This window comes from Scomber scombrus, chromosome 12 (assembly GCF_963691925.1).
Source record: "Scomber scombrus chromosome 12, fScoSco1.1, whole genome shotgun sequence".
Taxonomy (NCBI): domain Eukaryota; kingdom Metazoa; phylum Chordata; class Actinopteri; order Scombriformes; family Scombridae; genus Scomber; species Scomber scombrus.
Window position 1 is genome coordinate 395,433 of NC_084981.1, and position 20,163 is coordinate 415,595.

The 20,163-nt window shown below is 41.4% G+C and overlaps 1 protein-coding gene across 2 annotated transcripts in view; it reads right to left on the reverse strand.

Annotated features, from left to right (window-relative positions):
- The window catches only part of ncapd3 (non-SMC condensin II complex, subunit D3), a 66,129-nt gene that overhangs the window by 25,730 nt on the left and 20,236 nt on the right, over positions 1 to 20,163 (reverse strand). For both annotated transcript variants that reach the window (XM_062430254.1, XM_062430253.1), the window contains exons 11-23: positions 19,721 to 19,973; positions 19,438 to 19,476; positions 12,338 to 12,430; positions 12,102 to 12,175; positions 11,805 to 11,939; positions 10,546 to 10,766; positions 7,076 to 7,267; positions 6,883 to 6,980; positions 6,703 to 6,812; positions 4,676 to 4,783; positions 4,084 to 4,198; positions 1,298 to 1,393; positions 795 to 1,033 (exon numbers count right to left, since the gene is read on the reverse strand). In XM_062430254.1, the coding sequence (XP_062286238.1) occupies positions 795 to 1,033; positions 1,298 to 1,393; positions 4,084 to 4,198; positions 4,676 to 4,783; positions 6,703 to 6,812; positions 6,883 to 6,980; positions 7,076 to 7,267; positions 10,546 to 10,766; positions 11,805 to 11,939; positions 12,102 to 12,175; positions 12,338 to 12,430; positions 19,438 to 19,476; positions 19,721 to 19,973 (1,773 nt within the window). The remainder of the gene's footprint in view (positions 1 to 794; positions 1,034 to 1,297; positions 1,394 to 4,083; positions 4,199 to 4,675; positions 4,784 to 6,702; positions 6,813 to 6,882; positions 6,981 to 7,075; positions 7,268 to 10,545; positions 10,767 to 11,804; positions 11,940 to 12,101; positions 12,176 to 12,337; positions 12,431 to 19,437; positions 19,477 to 19,720; positions 19,974 to 20,163) is intronic.

Consider the following 20,163-nt stretch of genomic DNA (forward strand, 5'->3'; position numbering starts at 1 on the left):
CTCATTAATCTTCATTGATGATGTAACACATGATGGCAGCAGCAGAATGAACTCAGAAGTCTACAGAAACATTTTGTCTGCCAATTTAAAGAAAGATGCAACCAAACTGATTGAGAGATCCTTCATCATGCAGCAAGATAATGACCCAAAACAGACTGCAAAAACATCAAAGGATTTCATCAGGGGCAAGAAGTGGAAGGTTTTAGACTGGCCAAATCAATCTCCAGACTTAAACCCTGTAGAGCATTTATCTTACCTGCTATAGAGGAGACTGAAGGGAGTAACCCCCCAAAACAAACAACAACCTGTGCAAACAAAGAGGCTGTGGTGAAAGCCTGGAAAAGCATCACAAAAGAAGAATGCAAAAGTTTGGTGATGTTAATGGGTCACAGGCTTGATGCAGTTATTGCAAGCAAAGGATTTGCAACTAAATATTAAGTCTTATTCATTTTAATCTATTTTAAGTATTTCTGTTCCAATACTTTTGCTCACCTAAAAATGTGGTGTTCCGTTACAAATAATGCTATCTTCTAAGTTGTGTATCAGATCTAGATGTAAATACCTGGAAATAAAAGCTGAGATGTTGATCTCTTGTCTCATATTCATCTTTTGATGTAAAACCCAAATGTTTTCAGTCTACAGCAAAAATAAAGGAATTGGCCTCACTGTTCCAATACTTTTGGAGGGGACTGTGTATATATATATATATATATATATATATATATATATATACATACATATGTTCTATCTCTTAATGATAATGTGTAATGTGTAAAGTGTAGAGTAATTTTCACCTGGAGCAGGTTGGTCAGCATGATGAGAGTCTGCTCCCTGACAACGCCTTCGTTGTCTCGCAGACAGATGGAGATGTTGGGGATGTAGTGATCGACCATGTTGGTGTATCGAACACACAGATCACACATGATCACCACCAAATTGTTGCGCACAGCAACCTCCGTGCCAACCTCGAGCTCCCTGGCAAACACTGGCAGGTACTTCTGAACTAGTTCCTCATGCTGCAGACAAAGTTTACCTGACCAAGACAGACAAAGGCAGATGAAACATGAATACATGATGACTAACCCCAGAGTTGAGGGAAGCCACATGGTTCCTGATAGTCATGTCATACATCACATTACCAGCCTCTTCTTCTCACTTTTCTTTTGGACAACAGAAATGTGTAGAGTGGTAACATTATCAGTTATTATCACACTAGGATTTCACTGAAAACCAAACAAATACATTACTTAAACAGAAACAGGCGAGCCAGACACAGAATTGTGGGAGGACAGTTTACCTAGAGTGATGACTCCATGTGCTCTGACTCTGGTAGGCAGAGAGTTTGCTTTGAACTGGGACAGAGGCAGCGAGGCTGGCAGCTCCTCTTGGCAGTCTGTCAGTGAATAACAGAAAAGACCAATAAACAGTTAACATCAAGTTTTTCTGACATTTCTTAGACACTGTTTTTCCTACTACAACTAATATTGGTCAATAAAACAGAGGTGAGTTTAATCTTTATGAAATTATTAATAAAATGCATCAAGTTGGATTAGAATACTGTCAGCATGTACCAGTGTTATTATAGTTCGGAAATTTTCATTAGTTTTAGTTTTCAGGTATTAGGAGGAAAGCCTTGATTTGCAGAAGCTGAAAAGGATAAAATAATGTCTGACAATGAGGTAAGGTTTGCTGTGTTTCTGACTGTGATGTTAGGTTGTGTCTCCTGCTTCTCTGTGAGAGCTTTGAAGGTGGACTTTCAAATTAGTGGGATTTTTCCCTTTTAATTGTATCCTTCAAATTTTCTCATCACTCTTCATCACCACATTTTTCGTTTTCTACCTGGAACTACTTCTTTCTAGAACAATTGTAAATTGAACGGCAGGCATCTTCTTCTTGTGCGTTATGCAGCAGCTGGCATCCACTATGCTGCCAAATACTGGAGCCAGCCAGTTTTTTCAAGAAGTCAAACTGAACAAGACACAATAAAAATGGATGGAGAAAAGAAACTGATTTTATCTGCAATTCAGTTTAGTTTTAGTTAGTTTTGCATTGTTCATTGTAGTTTTTACTACTTTTTTTTAAAAAATTTTCTCTCATTTTTATTTTTATTTCGGTTAACTAAAACATTTTTTTACTGCAAATTTTAGTTCATCCTTACTGACCGCCAGAGGCGGTGCTTCAAGCACTGAATGTCTCCAGGTCGCGCAAAGTCACCTGTGACCCCTGATGACCCCGGTTAACCTAATCTTCCGGTGACATCAGAGGAACTGTTCCTTTTCATCTTCTCGCTTCGCAGGTAGACCGCACGTCACTCAGCTCTAGCTAAACTAAGCGTGAACTTCACTGCTGATTCGTCGCCGGAAGCCTTGTGACAACTTGTCAGAGCTGCAAACCCACCCAGGGCTGCAACAAGAGTTTTGTTGCGGTTTGCCACAGACACCCCTTCGGATCATCATCGGTTGGTCTCTACAGCTGGTTGAGTACCAGGCTTAGTGATAAGTTTCCTTTGAATATTTGTTATTTTGTTAAATAACAATTGATGAAGACATCTTTGTATAATAAAGAGAGACAAAGCCATCACTTCAGCGAAGCATGTTGGGGAGCTACATGCTCTGTCTGTGAGTGATTCATGTCTGAGGTGGAACTCAGATGGCTCAGGGGTCACTCTGTGGCCGAATACGGCTTTTCTTCCAAAGGTTCTGTCATTGTCGAATCTTAACTGACCTATCCACCTGGCACAGTTTACCCCCCCTTCCTAAAGGGGAGGACAGGTTACGACTGCTGTAAGAGTCTATGTAACTCCAACCACGAGCATAGGACAGTCAGAACAGCTGTTCCTCTGCTATGGTGGTCCTAACAAAGGCTGTGCTCTCTCCAAAACAGCGACTGTCGCACTGGATCGTGGATGTCATCACCCACGCATATAAAAGAAGTGGTCACCCCCTGCCACTCTACTAGGGCTGTCTCTGCGTGGCGTGCCCCTGGAGGACATATGTGCTGCAGCATCGTGGGCATCACCAAATACCTTCTCCAGATTTTATCATGTGAATGTGGCCACTACCCATCCACTGGGTATGGTCCTGTTGCCCGACTCTACTGCTTTCTCTCAATGAGGTATGTATTGGCATATGACTTTGTTGTTATGGGTCATCCAGTGCTTGAAGCACCACCTCTGTTTCGCGAGAAGATTCTGCAGGGACAGATCCTCTGATGTCACCGGAAGATATAGGGTTAACCGGGATCATAGATGACTTTGTTGGTATAAGCATTCGACCTGAGCACGCGCGAGATGGAAACAGTGCTTGAAGCACCGGTCATCCAGGATTCCTAGAACCGTAGTTACATACGTAACTTTTGTTTTAGTCCGAGTTTCAGTTAACTGTGATAACCCTGGCATGAACCAGTTGCAAACCTTCAAAACTGAATTTAAGAAAGTAATAACTGCAATTCAATAATCAGTAGAGACACTTTAAAGGGCTATTCCACCAATAAACACATCAAAGTGTGTTATAGATGTTGCAGGGTACCACTGCATATGTGGAAAGGTGGCATACATGAATGTGGCTCCAGAGGAAGTTGTGTAGAATCTGATAGATAGTTCCACAGGACTTGCAAAGACCTGCCTCCATGACACATACATTTCCTGCAGTGAAATTACATCGCTAGGGCTGCAACTAACATTTATTGTCATTATTGAGTAATCTGCAGGCTATTTTCTTGATTAACTGTGTTGTCTGTATAATGCCCATTATAATTTCTTGGAGTTCATGGCAATGTCTTGTATTATCTGATCAACAGTTCAAAGTCTAAAGCTTTGAAAGGTTTAAAATCCTCACATTTTGAGAAGCTAAAACCAGCATTTCACAAAAAAATGACTAAATAATTAGTTATCAAAATAATTGCCAATTCATTTTCTATCGATTGACTAATCAATTAAAGGAGCTCTAGACTATTCTTGATGATTTCCACCATCTCAGAGAGGAATGTAGAATTCTCAGTCAAACAAGCACAGTGGACAGCTATTTTGGATCCTGTAGATTTGATTGCCATGTCTGTTCTTAGATGTCTATCCACTTCTACTACCTGTGAATTTGTCAGAATGTGTGGTGAGGACAGATTCCACCAGCAAGACTGTCCTCTTGCCCACCCTGGCAGGACAGTGGAGTGAGGCCACACCCAGAGCATGGAGGTGTTTAACCTGGAAAACAGAACATTTTCAGTTTTATCAAAAGCACAGCTCTGCAGATACTGACCTGGGATAGTGCAGCACCCTGGGCTTTGATTTTGATAAATAAAGTAGTGTGACTGCTGGTTCATACTGAGCATTATGCAAATGCATAACTAGTTACTTACTACTGCTTACTGACATACAGCAGTGTGGTTGGTTATTTGAACATATGTCAAAAACCCACCTGGTTAGTGGTAGTTTAAGGGCATCAACTAACAATGTGACCCAGATTGTATTCTGAAAGCCTGACTTTGATAGTTGCTTTACCACAAGCACACATGGTTATGGGAATTGTGTCAAAACCACAACAGTAGTTGTCAATGACAAATAAATCACAAAGAAAAATCCTAACCATTCTTTGGACTGGTGTTTATCCAAGAAGAACAGGTTGGAAATGGAAAGCTTACTTTTAACCAGCATTGTAAAGTACGTTAAAGTAGTTCTCACCATCAGCTCCTCATTGAGGTTCTCGGCTCCGTTTTCACTCAACATGATGCTGGATAAATATGCCTCACAAACCGACACCAGCTCACCACAATGCTGGTTCAGAAAAGCCTGAGGAAAACAAAACACATTCTACTATAGCAAGAGAAATCTCTGTGGTAATTAGGGCTCAGTCGTGTTCTGTGATTTGAAAATACTGATATTGTTCAGCCCTACTGTTAAGTATTTTTTACAACTGTTATTTTATGGTGGAGCCTCACAAGCATATTTAAGTATTTGTTTGTCATTCATGATACAATGTGGTCCATGTGAGACATCAGCCAGGTCTCATTCATCTGTTGTAGCCTATTGACGCTCCAAACTTTCCATTTTAGATTGTTCAAGGGCTGCCCCTTAATCAATGATTCTAATCATCAATCAAGAAGTCCCTGACTTAACTCCATTTTTTCAGTTGAATCAGTGAAGGGGTCTTTCTTCTAAAATACTTTAATACATAAATGACAAAAACAGAGAGGGGTGATGGAAACAGATGACAGCACAAAGTAGAGCAGAGCATCTGTCTCCTGCTCCAACTTAGATATTCTCAGCTCTGGTGCTAAGCGTTAGGGAAGTCAACTAAACTACTTTTGAACCAGGCACAAGTACAACCTCTTTTAAAACTGAAATAATACCAAGGTGCATAAACAAGAATCTAACAGGTAAAATATGAGGGCGCACTCACACTAGGGCCAGTTGTTCTGTACTGTGCTGAAGCATGATTTTCCCCCCTCCCCTGTCCCCCGCTGGCCCGCACTCACATTACCTCAAACCCAAGTGTACTCAAGCACAGTTGCCTCCGACACATACGTTGCTCGTTGTTTACGTAACTGTGTGCTCTTAGGTACTAGGGTTTAATCCCGGGAAAGGGAATACCCGTGAAATCAATCAAAACCATTTCCCTATTACCGGGAAATTTAAAGACAGGAACCGGGGGGAAATATTATTATTTAAAAATAAAAAAACACATAACATTGGTGAAATATATTCACTAAAACACGCTTGCAGGAATAGACTTAGTTTAACTGAATGACTTTGAAGCCGCCAAATGACTTACTTTAACGAATTTCGTTAGTTTATATAATGCAGATTTGTAAAATATTACTTTTATGAAGGTCACAGTCACTGACAATAAACTTAGCATTTCATAATTGTGGTAGCAGCGGTGCAGCAGATGTAATGAAGTCCACGCAGCACGCTGGATGCAAACTAATATTAAGCCTGTAGCCTATTCATTATAATGTCGATGGACATGAATTGAGTTCTTTTGCCTTAATAATGATAAAATAATACACAAAAAATTGTAGGATTGGGAACCCATATATGCATACTGTCTGCACGTTGCATTTAGTGTTGCTTGAAATGACCAGGACTCAGCTAGTGTTGCCTTTTAAAAATCGGTGATTTCCCGGGATAATTGGCTTCTTTTCCCGGGATTTAAAATGTCTTATTTTCGTGAAAAATATGAATCCCTAGTGCGCTTACGTGACCAAGTGTACCGTGCTCGAGCACACCTCTTCCAACCATACTGGGCCAGGGAAGTGTACCATACTCAAGCACGGTACACTTGCACTCACACTAGCCAAATAATCCGGAACTTTAGGGGGCAAACGTTCTTGGGCACGGTACGACTGTGAGTGCGCCCTTAGACTCATGTAGACTGTTAAAGGAGCGTTGGGCAGGTGCTTTGCTATGATGGACTCTACTGTAACTGGGTGCTGCAGGCTGTGATTAGCATTTTTCTAATAATAATAGTTGCATTGAAAAAAGAAATATCATTAATAATATTCATGAGAACAGAAAATATGTATAAATAAGAAGCAGCATGAACCACAAAATGATGAATTCAAATACCAAAGTCTAAGCCAGCTATTAATATTTAGGGACAGTCCTAAATTGTACCTTAATATTTTTAATCATAAACTATACAAGATAGAAGACTAATAAGAATAATTACATCAGCAGTTGTAAAATGAGAAGGTAAGATTTCTGACCTGAGTCTGTTTGACATCTTCGCTGCTGCCAAGTTGATGAAGAGTCTCTACTGCAGCGCTGATCACCTCCAGAGGCAAAGTAAAAGTCTTCAACCAAGACATCAGATCATCTGGGGTCAGAGAGAGGAAGATTAAAGCAGGCGGTTCCAGAGTAATCCTGTGAATTTTTTCATTACTCACCAACTATCCTGTACTTGGTATCTTCATTCAGATGAGTAGCAATGTCTCCCATTACACACAGGATATGACAGCAGGTTGTCACACTTATGTCCTTTGAACTGAAAGAGAAAAAAAAACAGTTTCTCTGGATCATTAAACAATAAATGCATGAAAGCTGAACGTTAGTGCTGTAAATAAATATTGCTAGTCTCACCTGACCATGCTGTCCCAGGCATCCAAGATCTTGCTGTAAGGCAGTCTGGGGGATGAAGCGACAACCTTGGAGAGCAGCAGCCAGGCCCCTGCAGCATGATCAGCCTCCGTGTGAGAGATCAAGTTGGTGATGAACGTTTGTGTAAACTTGTTTTGTGTGGACCAGATGGTGAAGGCCCGGCTGAAATATTGGCTGGAGAACCGGGAAAACTATATCAGCAACAGCAGGGGTATGGTGTAAACATAATTACTTTTATATTTATTGCTGACATTCAGATTATGTTCCATATTTAACCTATTAAAAATACATTCATGTAGAAGACAAGGGATGTGTAGTGCAACTGTCAGAAAATGTAGATTTTCTCTTGTACCCAGTTGCAGCAGAAGGTGGAGAGTCTTACTATATGCCATGTTTTACAGGCAGTGGTTGCAGTAAACCAGTGGTCACCAACCCTGCTCCTAGAGAGCTACTGTACTGTATGTTTTAGGCATCTCCCAACTCTAACACATCTTATTCTAATAATTAGCTCATTATCAAGCAGCTAAAGCTAGTCAGCTTTGAAGCTCAGAAGCTTCTGTTTGACAGTACTTCTGACTCCCATATCCTTGTCACTCTCAGTTGCTTCAATGTTTTTCCTTTTGTGACTCAAAAGCCGAAAAACTCTTCCTCCCTAGCCCTCTGGCTCAGGGTCCTGCTCGAAAATGACATACCCAATATAGTATATCTCTGCAACTACAAGATCTATATGAATAATATTGGTATCATAATAAAGGTAACACTTGTGATATACATGAAGAGGTGAAAGCATCAGCATATGTGTTACTGGGTCAGACTAAATGAAGATTGAACACAGCATAAATGAAATATTTAATTTTCGCCTGACAAATATTTACACTTTTAGAGTGAATAAAACCTTCTGAATTATGCTGCTGTAGCCAAAAAACTCTAGAAACATTAGTATTACATCTGAACATTATCTGTTCCAAGTCTCATGCTAATAAAGAAAAGCACTGCAAAGTTAGAGAGATTTTAGTAGAGATATGTTTAATCAACTAATCCAAGCAATATTTTCATGAAGAGCATCAATATCTCGGTAACCCATTGGTCAATTTGGACGATTGACCCCTCCAATGAAAGTCCACGCCCTCTAGAAAGTAGTGCAGTTGGATAAATCTGTCACATTAGCACAGTTCAACCCCTAGATGGAGACAAAGACTGTGTTGGCATTGGGGACGACGAGGCAGACTATCTGCAATTCATCCCCCATGCCATGTAAATACATGAAAACTGGCTTGAATCAACTCAAAATGATCCAGAGACATTGGAGTAGCTGTTACTAGGAATATTATGTGACCAGACACAACCTTAACCATAAAAACAGTGAAGGTATGACATAATTTGTAGTTGTAAATTTACAATGAGAAGTTTGTTTGGATTTTTCTTTGACGGTTTATTCCGCGAGTTTTGGTCAGCGAGTTACTGCTGGAATCAGTTTTGATGTGTAGTTTGTGTGGATATCATGAAATTAAATATACGAGGACCTGCGGGCATTCGCCGTGCTTACACGGAGGAGCGTTTTTTGCTAATGGCGCAATCAGTTGCTCGGTGTTGTAAAGTAGCATCTTCCACAGCAGTAGCAAGCAGATGTTAATACAGGCTGAGCGTGAGACAGCAGAGAGCACCTGCTGTAGCTGTGGTGCTAACAGATTATCTAATGTTGAAGGCACTTATAATGAATGAAAAATGGGTTTTTGTTTTTGTTAAATCTAGCAAATGTATGTCTTCCAATGAAGATATAAGTGTGCAGAATTGCTTGCTGTAGGCTCCAGCTAATGATTATTTTCATTATTAATTATTCTTTTGATTATTTTCTTGATCAATCTATTAGTTGTTTGATCAGTATTTCCCAAAGTCCAATACCATGTCTTCAAATGTTTGCATTGTTCCCACCAACAGCCCACAACCCAAAGTTATTCAGTTCACTTCAGAGGACTAAATAAACCGGATTGCTCGTTGACTTGCTTATTATTTATTGTTATTTATTTTCTAATTGATGTGCTTTCTATTTTTGCTGTTCACTTTATTTCTGTAATTCTGTAAATTTCACCGCTGTGGAAATAATAAAAGGATTTTCTTATCTCATCTTATCTTAAAATATTCTGGAATCAGAGAATTTGGAAATGTTCTTCTTAAAATCTACTCAAAATGATTGATTATGGAAATTGTTGGAGATTAATTTAAAGCTGCAGTTGGTAACTTTGAGGACTTAGCATCAAATTTGAAGAAGTACAACTTCAGATCCCTCCCCCTCCCTCTCCAAAGTCCGTCCCCCAGAGGAGGCTGACGTGCACGCGACGGCACGCGACCATGTATGTGCACGCGACCTGCACGCGACTGAGGAGGCCAGGTAAACAACATGGCGCATGAATCGGTAATACATGATACATACTTGTCCTGCTGATTGTTGTTGCTGCACCATTACTTTCTCTACGCTCCTGAAGCCGCTCTCCCGAGCTGAGGAGGAAGGGGGAGGGGGCTGCGTGAGCAGTGATTGACAGCTATCAGACACTCCATCAGACACCATCCTGGCTGATTGGTTCTCAAACCCCAGAAGAGTTCACAGGCAGGTGCTGATTCAGTGTGTTGTTCAGAAGTATCTCAGGACACTAATTGCTGTGATGTTTCAGTATTTATAGACCAAACTTCACCGACTGACAGCAGCAGATGTGCAAAAGCACACTGGCAGGGACACATGAATGAACTAGGGATGCAACGGTAAAATATTGAACTTTTCAGCCCGCTCTGCTTATGGACCGCAGGCTTTCGGTTTTGCAATTCATTTTGCATTGATGCTTTACAGGCCACTGTGTGTGTGTGTGTGTGTGGTGGTGTGTGTGTGCCTGTCCAGGCAGGTGAAAAGCCCTCCCCGTGCGTTAATGTCCAATCACTGTTGTGCCTCCACCCACCCCCTCTCACACTGTTGTAACTGAAGCCGGGTTCAAAGTGCAACTCAAACAGAGTAAAGAAAACAAAGAGGCAAGTTGAGAGACAAAAGTTTGAAGAAGCACCAGCTTCATTCAAATCTCCAGTGTGGGTTAATTTCGGTTTCACTGTTGAATACAATGACGAGTGAGTGAAAACTGTTGACAGAAATTTTACTGTCTCCAAACTCTCCCGGATGTTCCGGGAGTGTCCTGCATATTGACAGCGGCTCCCTGACGCCTGCAAATGAGATACAATCTCCCGGAATCTGGAGCGAGTGAGCAAGAGCGCGCGCTACAGAGTGACTGCGTGTGTGTGTGTGTTTGAGTGACTATCAATGCAGTGCGTATGAGAGCACAACGTCCTTATAGCTCTGTGTTGCAGCTTATTAGACCAATCGCACCACCTTATGTACCTTATCACTTGTTGATGGTTAACATGGCTTACTAAATTTGCACACAAACTGGACTAAATGAAGTTGGTCCAACCTGAGGCCTTGGCACTCGTTGCAGAGCAGGCCAAGCAGGTCCCAGGTCAGCCTCTGATTGGCATCCAGGTGGCGGCTGGCAGAGTATAGTTTGACTTGGCTGAGCAAGACCTGGTCTAGAGCCTCCAGGGCCTTCTCCTGAACTGAATTTTCAGTGTCCACCACAGCTGGCAAAACACCATGCAGCCACGCCTTCTGCACCATACTGCATTCTGGTTTAGCCTGGTGGTAGAATTAGAATGAAACTGTTACTTTAGGCAGCAAGAGAAAAAATATAAATAAATACAATAAATACTGACACTAACCCTACACTGTTTCTGATGTTTATTGTTAGTGTTTGAGCTCTCTCTCTCTCTCTCTCTCTCTCTCTCTCTCTCTCTCTCTCTCTCTCTCTCTCTCTCTCTCTCTGAGCTGTTGGTTGAGACCACAGACTATAAAAAAAAAAAATGTATGAAGCGATCTGACTGTCACCATCTTCGATTTGACTACTGACATCTTGGATGTTTGGAGCTGAACTGACCATATTAGGACAAGAGGATGGAGCTAACTGGTGCTAGGCTGCTAGCTTGGTTAGCACAGTGCATTTACAGTCTATGGTCAACTGTGATGATGCTAATGCTAATTTTCACCTTTAAAACAAAATATACTTGATAGGAATACTGAACAATCAACCACTTAGAGGGTGTTTTAGTACAACCAACCACTGAACTAAATTTTTAGCCATGGTTACATTATGTAATCAACATGGTCGCTATGGCAACGATTGCCAATCACAGTGTAGCTACACCCTAAAGCATACACTGCTTTATTGTCTATTTTACTTTAAGTAAGACCACAATTTATAGAATGAACATTATGCTGTAATGAAAAAAAACAACTAACAATAGAGACCATAAACTCATTAGAAAACTGTTTACTGCGATAATAAATCAAGCGAGAAGTAGTGTCATTTTCCTACAATTGGACTTCTTTTTGCAACCAGTGGAGTCGACCCCTGCTAGCCATGAAAAGGCACTTCTGCATTGGCTTCGCTTTTCAGACCGGGAGCTACCCGCCTGGTTAAGACTCACAGTGGCATGTAGGTGGTCAAGTGGTTAAGAGCACATGCCACATACGCAGCGGACCCCGGTTCAAGTCCCGGCAGGCGGACCTTTGCTGCATGTCCCACTTCTTCTCTCCCATGATTTCCTGTCTCATTACTGTCAATAAAAGGTGTCTATGCCAGAAAAGAATCTTAAAAATATTTTTTTAAAGACTCACAGCGAGCAGCTCTCCCACACACTGCAGTGCTTTTTTTTTCACAGACACAGCTGGGTCTCTGCAGCGCTCAGACAGCATAGCCAGGTTCTCCCAGTTCATAGGGATCACATCATGCTTCAGGAGACCCTTTAGGGCCTGAAGAGGGACAGAAGAGCAAAGAGGTTAAATGTTATCCTTTTATCTCTTTGTTCACCACAAGCGCACTGCATAACATACAGTATGTACTGTGAATGTTCACTCATTCCATGTATTATCCTTTGGATTTAAAATATTAAGCTGTCTGGTAGTTTCAAGTACCTGTAGTGACGATTTTCTCACGTTAGTCTTGGAGTCTTGCACACGCCGCAAAAGAAGAGCCAGGTTCTCTTTTGCTGTATTGAAAATATAAGATAATGACTTAAATCTCCTTAAGTTCATCTCAAACTTTGAGTGCATACATAAAAAGTCCAGTGTACTTGAAAGGTACTTTCTTCAATTTACAAAATGCTGCCCAACACCCATCGCATGTGAAAAAAATGATTTTAATGACTCACCGTCACAGCCTGAGCTGTCAGTGCTGCTGATCTCCACAGTCCTGAATGGTAGAGTGCGGTAGGTTTTCTGAGTCTGCTGGGAACTAAGACTTCCTGAAGCACATAGTCACATCTATCAAACACCACCACTTCAAACAATATGAACTACAATGAAACAAGCCTAGGTATCAAAGTTCAAAGAGCTACCACTGAAAGCTGGGTCAGATTTTAGGCCTTGTATAATTTACCTTAAGCAAATATCAAATTTAACCACTAGTCATATCTATTCACACGGTTAGTTTTGGTTTTATTTAGTTAGGTTTTGCTGCTGAAACTGCTGGTGCCAGCCCAGTCCAATTGAGCTGAAATACTGGTTTATTCCAACTTAGGTATAACTTTCAGAGTTTTGGCATTTAAAAAAAAAAGAGCTCAGCTGCCCTAAAATGCATTGCGTCTCTTCAGACTGCATAATGGCATAGAATATGAGCCAAATTAAAAGCTGTTAATATTTCACTTTAAGTTTTTGTTTTTTTCAGGTGGGAGAGTAATCATTTAGATTCCCAATATGTCTTCAGTTTATCCAAATAAGAAATGTTTGGACATTTCAGATAATTTTCGGAGATGTGAGGAACCTAGCCGGGTGAGACCGGCCTTCTGTCATGTGATGCAATCACATGTGACTGTCTTGCTTGAGTATAATTGAGTGTGATCAGTCAGCCGGTAATGGCAAACTTAATTGTTCATGTACTAGGCACTAGGGGTGTAACAAATTACTGATTTGAATTTGTTTGTTTTTTTTGAAGATTTTGTCGGCATAGACGCCTTTATTTAGCAGTAGACCGACAGGAAACATGGGAGACAGAGGGGGTTGTGACATGCAGCAAAGGACCTCCAATCGGGATTTGAACCGGGGTTGGCTGCGTATACGGCATGCACTCTAACCACTCGACCACCTGCGCGCCCGTAAAAATCAGTTTTGATTTAAAAGATGTGAGTCCATCAGTACACAGACCTCTGGACGTTAAAATAGCGCTCTGCTTGCAAGGGAAAGACATAATGCACCTTCAAGTCTGAAGTCCAAAGTTTGGAAGAGATTTGGATTTTACAAGAAGAACGGAACACTATATAAAACCACTGCAATATGTAAGGAGTGTAAAACGGCACAAACTATAATAACGATGTGAGCATCCACACTATGAACTATAACGTCCTGTAAACAGCGGTGTCAGGCATGCGCTGCGTGCTCCAGCTGCATTTACTGCTGAAGAAATGTAATTATTGATATTACTGTTGTACATTGTACGGAGAAAAGCAGAAGAGTTCAGACACGGGTGTTGATGTGTTGATCAGAGTGTAAGACAGCACAAACTATAACAACGATGTGAGCATCCACACTATGAACTACAACGTCCTGTAAACAGCAGTGAGCATCCACACTATGAACTACAACGAACTACAGCACTCCAGCTGCATTTACGGTTGAAGAAAATTGATTATTGATGTTAATGCTGCACCTTTTACGGAGAAATAAAAAGAAAAGCAGAAGGGTTCATAGGCAGGTGGTGATTCAGTGTGTTGATAGGAAGTATTTCAAACACTAGTTACTGTGAAGTTTCAGTATTTACAGACCAGACTGTGTTTCCAAAATTAAAATGGTATTTGCACATTTTGCAGAAGTTTAACTGGAAATGTCAGGCTGGATACAGATTTTTCCTTAACTCTCTTATGTTGGCTCAGCACTGATGACATTACAAAATGACACAAGGGATGTCTTTTTAAAGTCTAATGTCTTTTTTGTATTATTACTGTGCGTTCAGACCAAAAGCGTACAAAGCGTACAAATGGTAAATGGTAAATGGACTGTACTTATATAGCGCCTTTCTAGTCTTTTCGACCACTCAAAGCGCTTTACACTACAACTCATTCACACACATTCATACACTGATGGCAGGCAGCTACCACGCAGGGTGCCAACCTGCACATCAGGAGGAAACTAACCATTCACTCGCATTCATACACCGTTGGCACAGCAACGGGAGCAACTAGGGGTTAAGTGTCTTGCCCAAGGACACATCGACATGTAGACTGGAGGAGCCGGGAATCGAACCGCCAATCTTCCAATTGGCATGCAGAAGTCATTCACTTTCTATTGGGAGCCGGGAGCCAGGCGGAAAAGGCGGAGAAAGCTGCAAAAGCGGATCGAGTGGACAAGGCGGAGAAAAAAAAGTTTAAAATGTTTTAACATTTTATGACGCGTCAGAGCGCACAAAGAGGATAGCCATGCAATAACCAATGGGAATAGCTAGATCTGCTGACGTCCCTTGGTCAAGTGAGTACCAGCGAAACAACCCGCGTAACTTGGGTTCCTATCAAATGTGTCATATGTTTGTAATAAAGGAGAGAAAATATTGCATGCTTGCTTTACCCGCCATAAAAGTTGCAGCCAGTTGTGTTCATTCATTCGTCCTTGCATACGGCAAACACTTTGCATATTGTAATGTACTGTATAATATTTAATGTGTTGCGACAGCTTGAAGCTTAACTTTTTTAATGAAGTTGTAGTAGGTTTTGCTTCGCAGACGGTCCGCAATGCCGACAGCCCTATCTGTGTGGTGCCGCTGCATGCACGGTGACCTGACGGGAGGAGACATCAAAACATGCAGCACAGACTGAGTTTATGGTGTTTTTGTGGAGAATTGGTCTCAGAACCACGTCTGCTTCTGGAGGAAAGACGCTCCGCTGCCACTTAGGGATTTTATCAACAATAAAAGTATATGCACCTGTAGTTAAAACATCTGTATTAATCTGTTAATGAGTGTGGTGAGTGTCTCCCATTCCCTCTAATATCCAGAAGCGCTGTCACTTTAGAGATTGCTATTATAACGGCGCATTTGACAAGCAATGCGAGTTACTTTTTAACAACCAGTCTGATGAGTGTAGAGGTGTGTGTGTGGATATACTGCAGCAGCCTGGTGTCATCAGCTGATTTAATAAACGCTCTGTGCTGCATCTCACAGGCTGCAGACTTATCAACATATCAGACTTATCATACCTACAGTATAAAGCACCAAAAGCAATGATCCCTCTCTCATCCATGTCAATCCTGGTAAATGAATGAGCTGTGCTACAGCAGTTGTTGCACGGCGGGCTTTTTATGTGAGTGACGTGCAGCCCCTTTAAATTAAGAAGCAAGAACGAAAGGGCGACAAAGACGACAAAAGAGACTTTAGTGGGGCAGACAGGGCGGCTTTGGCTTACTGTCCGCTTTTGGTCTGAACGTACAGTTATACTTTTCTACCTCAGCAGCTGATTCTGTGATCTGAGCTTACACAGAACCCTCTCTAAATGTTTTATTTATTTCACATCCTTTACGCGTTTCTTTGGCTTTAATGTGTGCCAATAATGAAGATTGAATATTAACTTTGTTTTCATTGTCAGAGGGGCTTTGCAAAGTTCTGAACAAGCAATGTATTACAGTAATAAACACAGTGACATGGTTCTGAACTCATACATGTAAAAAAAAACAAAAAAACAACAACTTGATCTTGGTCTTTGATCAAATATATCTATTTGAAGGTAAGCAATGCCACATTTATAGGATTGACTTATATTCATTTTTTATGTAAAATATAAAAATGACTACTTAAAAAAAAAATAAGGTATCAGATTGTATCATATCTCATCAAATCCTACCAAATCGAATCATATCAAATCCTACCGAATCGTTCCATTTTAAAATGTATCGTTCCTGACTCGGATTGAACCCCATGTATCTGGATACGTATCGGATCGTCTTATATTGGAGAGATGCACACCCCTACTAGGTAGTACATACTGCTGAGTATGGTCACGGATATGTTTTGGGGATCTTTGTTTCCCTCTTTTTTCTTTCTTCTGAGCTGATTGTAAACATGAGAGGCTGCAGCTATGCTTGTTACTATTTGTTCTTAAACGCCATCTACAACAACAGGGCTGGTAGCTCACAGGTGCTGGTATTGTGCTCTTCAGACCACTGAGAGGAGACGTCTTCGAGGGGGTCCTAGACTAACTCACAGCTGCAGTAACTGTAAGCATAGCTGCCAGTTTACTCACCTCTGGTTTCATATCAGCTCTGTGTTTTCTTCTCTCCTTTTAATTTATTTCACTTTTAATGTTATACTGTGCAGTAGCAAGTACCGGTTGTGGACTCGTTTCTGCTGTAGCCAAGGCCACTTTATGCAAGGGTTTACCTGGACTGAAACCCAGGGGCCTCCGAAGTTCAGGGGCCTCCCATGTTCAGGGTCATGATGAGCTGAAAAGGTCATATTGTTTTGTAACTTGTCAGGTTTTCTGTCAATCACTCTAATCGCACGTTATGTGGCTGCTGATTGAACTAAATTAGGGGTGACCCACGTGGCCCCATAGCCAATGGCCCGTGGGCTTACCTATCAGAATGTCTATAATTAGTTTTGGGGTGTGTCCCTCTATGATTGAGTGACATTAAGTGGAAAATGTCTATGAAGCTAAGTTCTTTTTAGCAGACTTAGCATTGCTGAGCTCTTTCTGCAGCTGGCCACATCTGGCCACATGTGGACCTCCGCTATGCCAAGCTCCAGAAGAGGAACATAGATTCAGTCAGCGGCTGCATCCAGCAGCTCCAACAGGACATATAAAAGATCAGGTAGTAGCTGCATTCCTCTTATTAATATTCTTTATAAAAGACATAACTATGAAGTGTAAAAAACTAAAAAAACTAAAATGCATAAATGTAGGATAAGAAATTATGGAAGTAATTTTGACTATTACAGTTGATTTGGGTACATTTCATTATTAAAATAAATTAAATAAGTTATGCTTAATCACAGCAGTGTATAGTGCTTAATGCGCCATCTATTGTCATGTTTAGGTATTGCAACAACTAACAGATTACAGTGAAATCAGGACTGAAGACACAATAACTAAATTAAAGCCGCAAGCGGCGATGGCGGGCCCTCGCTCACCCATGCCACCGCGGGGCCTGAGGCATGGCGGGGCTGTGGCGTGAAGCAGAAAGTGAGAAAAAACCTGGAAGGAGGCCAAAAATGCAATGTTTCGTTCATCCAGTAGGGGGCAGTCACAGGTAGTTACACATATGGTCTGGTGTGGTCTGGTGTGTTCAGGGCGGCCACTCATCAGTCATGTGAAGTTTGGAGTGAATTGGACAAAGCATGAAGGAGTTATGAGAGGTTGATGGTTCATCCACCAGGGGGCAGTAGAGTGTAACAAAACACAAGCGGTTGCGTTCAGGGTGGGACAGTGATTACACATGTGAAGTTTTGTGGAAATCGCACAATGATGATGTAAAATATGGCACTTCCTGTTTCCACTAGGGGGCGACACGAGTGAGATCGCCTATGAGCGAATGGAGACGTTGAGGTCGGCACCCTGGACCTGTGTACCAATTTTCATGATGATACGAGTTCAATAAAGCCATCAAAAAGCCAAACGTATTTTCATGGCGAGGAATTGATGGTCGCCGCATCGCCACACGGACGCCATTACTCGTAGCTTCACAGTCTTCATAATGTAGCTTCACCAACTGGTTCTAAGTTGATGGGGCAAAGTATGTAATTTTAATGAATCTTAGTTAACTTCCTGTTACCACCGGGGGGCGCTATGAGTTACGTGGGAAGTTAATATATCGGGACATTCAGGGCGGAGCCATCATCATGTCCAGCAAGTTTGAAGCTGATTGGATGAAGTATGTGGGCGTGAGAGCCACTCGTATGTACATGGCGAGCACGCCAAAGTTAGTTGAGCCCTGGCAGACACGCCCTTTGACCTACGGATGCGCAGAGATCAACTTAAGCTCAGCTAGGTCTGGAGATGTTGCGTACCTAATTTGAACTTGATCAGGCGAACGCTGTGGGAGGAGTTAATTTTAGGCGGGAAAAATCAAAACCAAAATGGGCGACTTCCTGTTGGGTTGAGGTCATGAGGTCAAGAGGCTTTTTTGCATATGTGGGTATAATACATATGTGTACCGAATTTTGTGAGCATAGGACAAAGTTAGCAAAATTCCCTATGGGCATTTTTGGACTTTGTAGGGGGCGCTATTCCGCCATTCTGCGTCGACCATGTGCGACCACCCAAAAATATCGAATTTCGGATGAGGCCGGACGTCCGTGCAAAAGTATAAGCATTTTCGCATTTGGGAAAGGGGCGAAATTGGGGCACGAAATGTCGGAAGAATAATAATAATAATAATAATAATAATAATAATAATAATAATAATAATAATAATAATAATAATAATAATACATTTTATTTTTAAGGCGCCTTTCAGGGCACTCAAGGTCGCCTTACAATACAGATAAAAAACAATTAAAAGAGCCAAAAGGGACACATGTAAGTGCAATAAAAAACAAATACAATCAGAAAACTGCAGGATGGATGACAAATTAAAGTGAGTATGAAAGTTTGAAAAGGTGGGTTTTTAGACGGGATAATAAACATTACAATTTCAATAGGGCTTTCGCCAGGCGACTTGCAGTCGCCGCTCGGGCCCTAAATATAGGTGGGGGTGTCTGTTTTTAAGCATATTACCTTATTGGTAACTCTGCTTTAACTGCTGGTATCTTTAGGTGATGTGAGTGAAATGGGCATTTTATCATGTCTAATTATAATTTTTTATTCCTCTCTCTGTGGGTCAGAGATACTATACTGGGACAAACCAGGGAACATTATAGTGTGTTGTGTTATTTTTAGATTGGTTTTCCTTTCTTATTTTATTTTTTCTGCCAGGTATGAAGTGGTGCTACGGTTTGTTTGACACTAACCCTAGGACCACCAATCATCAAACTGCGCCCAAACATTTTTGTCACCAGCCGCCACTGGATGTAGATTACCTAGATATTACACTTTATAAAAATGAGACTTTATAAATCGAGGGGATAGAGGGCCTACAAAACCTCTCAGCCCCGGGGCCTAACATTAGGTTAAGGCAGCCCTGGCTGTAGTATAACAGTATGTGGGCAGTACGTAAGAATGCAATTCTGAACTGACCAAGACAGAGAGAACGGTTGTGGCAAGTGAGCTAGAGAACAAATGAAGAGAGGGAGCAGTGGTAGCATGAACAAAGCCAGTGAGACAAAGGACTGTACCTTCTGTGGTTTCACCTTCCAACATGGTCTGGGTTCCAGCTAAACACAGAGTGGAAAAGTTACTTTAGTGGAATCTAATAAGTACTATAAGAAAGCAGCAATGTATTCATGGAGTGTTTATATGATTGTTGCAGTAAACGTGTTTCTTCTCTAACTGACAAATACTGTGAACATGTTATAAGAACTTAACTCTAGGGAAGTTCTTAAGTGACAGGAAAAAATGCTTGGATGCTCAAACTCAGGTCCAGTGTGTGTATATGTGTGTGTGTGTTTGTTTTCTTACTGGTGGAGAAGAGGTTGTGGACGGCCCGGGTGGCATTGAAGGAAGATAGTTCCAGACACTGGGCCAGACAAGCAAGGGCATGGCCTTGGACAGTGGGGGAGTGGTCCATCCGCCGAGCAAACAGCAGACTCTGGATCAGGAACTTGTGTGGCAGGAAGCGGGCGAGCTCCAGGTCCTCACACTCCTCCGTCCTCCTCTCTGGGTGCTCCAGTAAAACCATCACCACGTCCACAGAGAATAGCCTGCACACCATCTACAAAACCAGTCCCCCATATTATTGGATTCATTTTTATATTTGCCTTTTAGATGAAAGAGGAAGCTTTACTAATCAACTTTAGCATGCATCGGATTTCCGGTGTAAAATCACAGATGGCTGTAAAGATTAGCTATATACCAGTTAGCTAAACCCCCTAAATTCAACAAGGATCTATTGTTGTAAAATT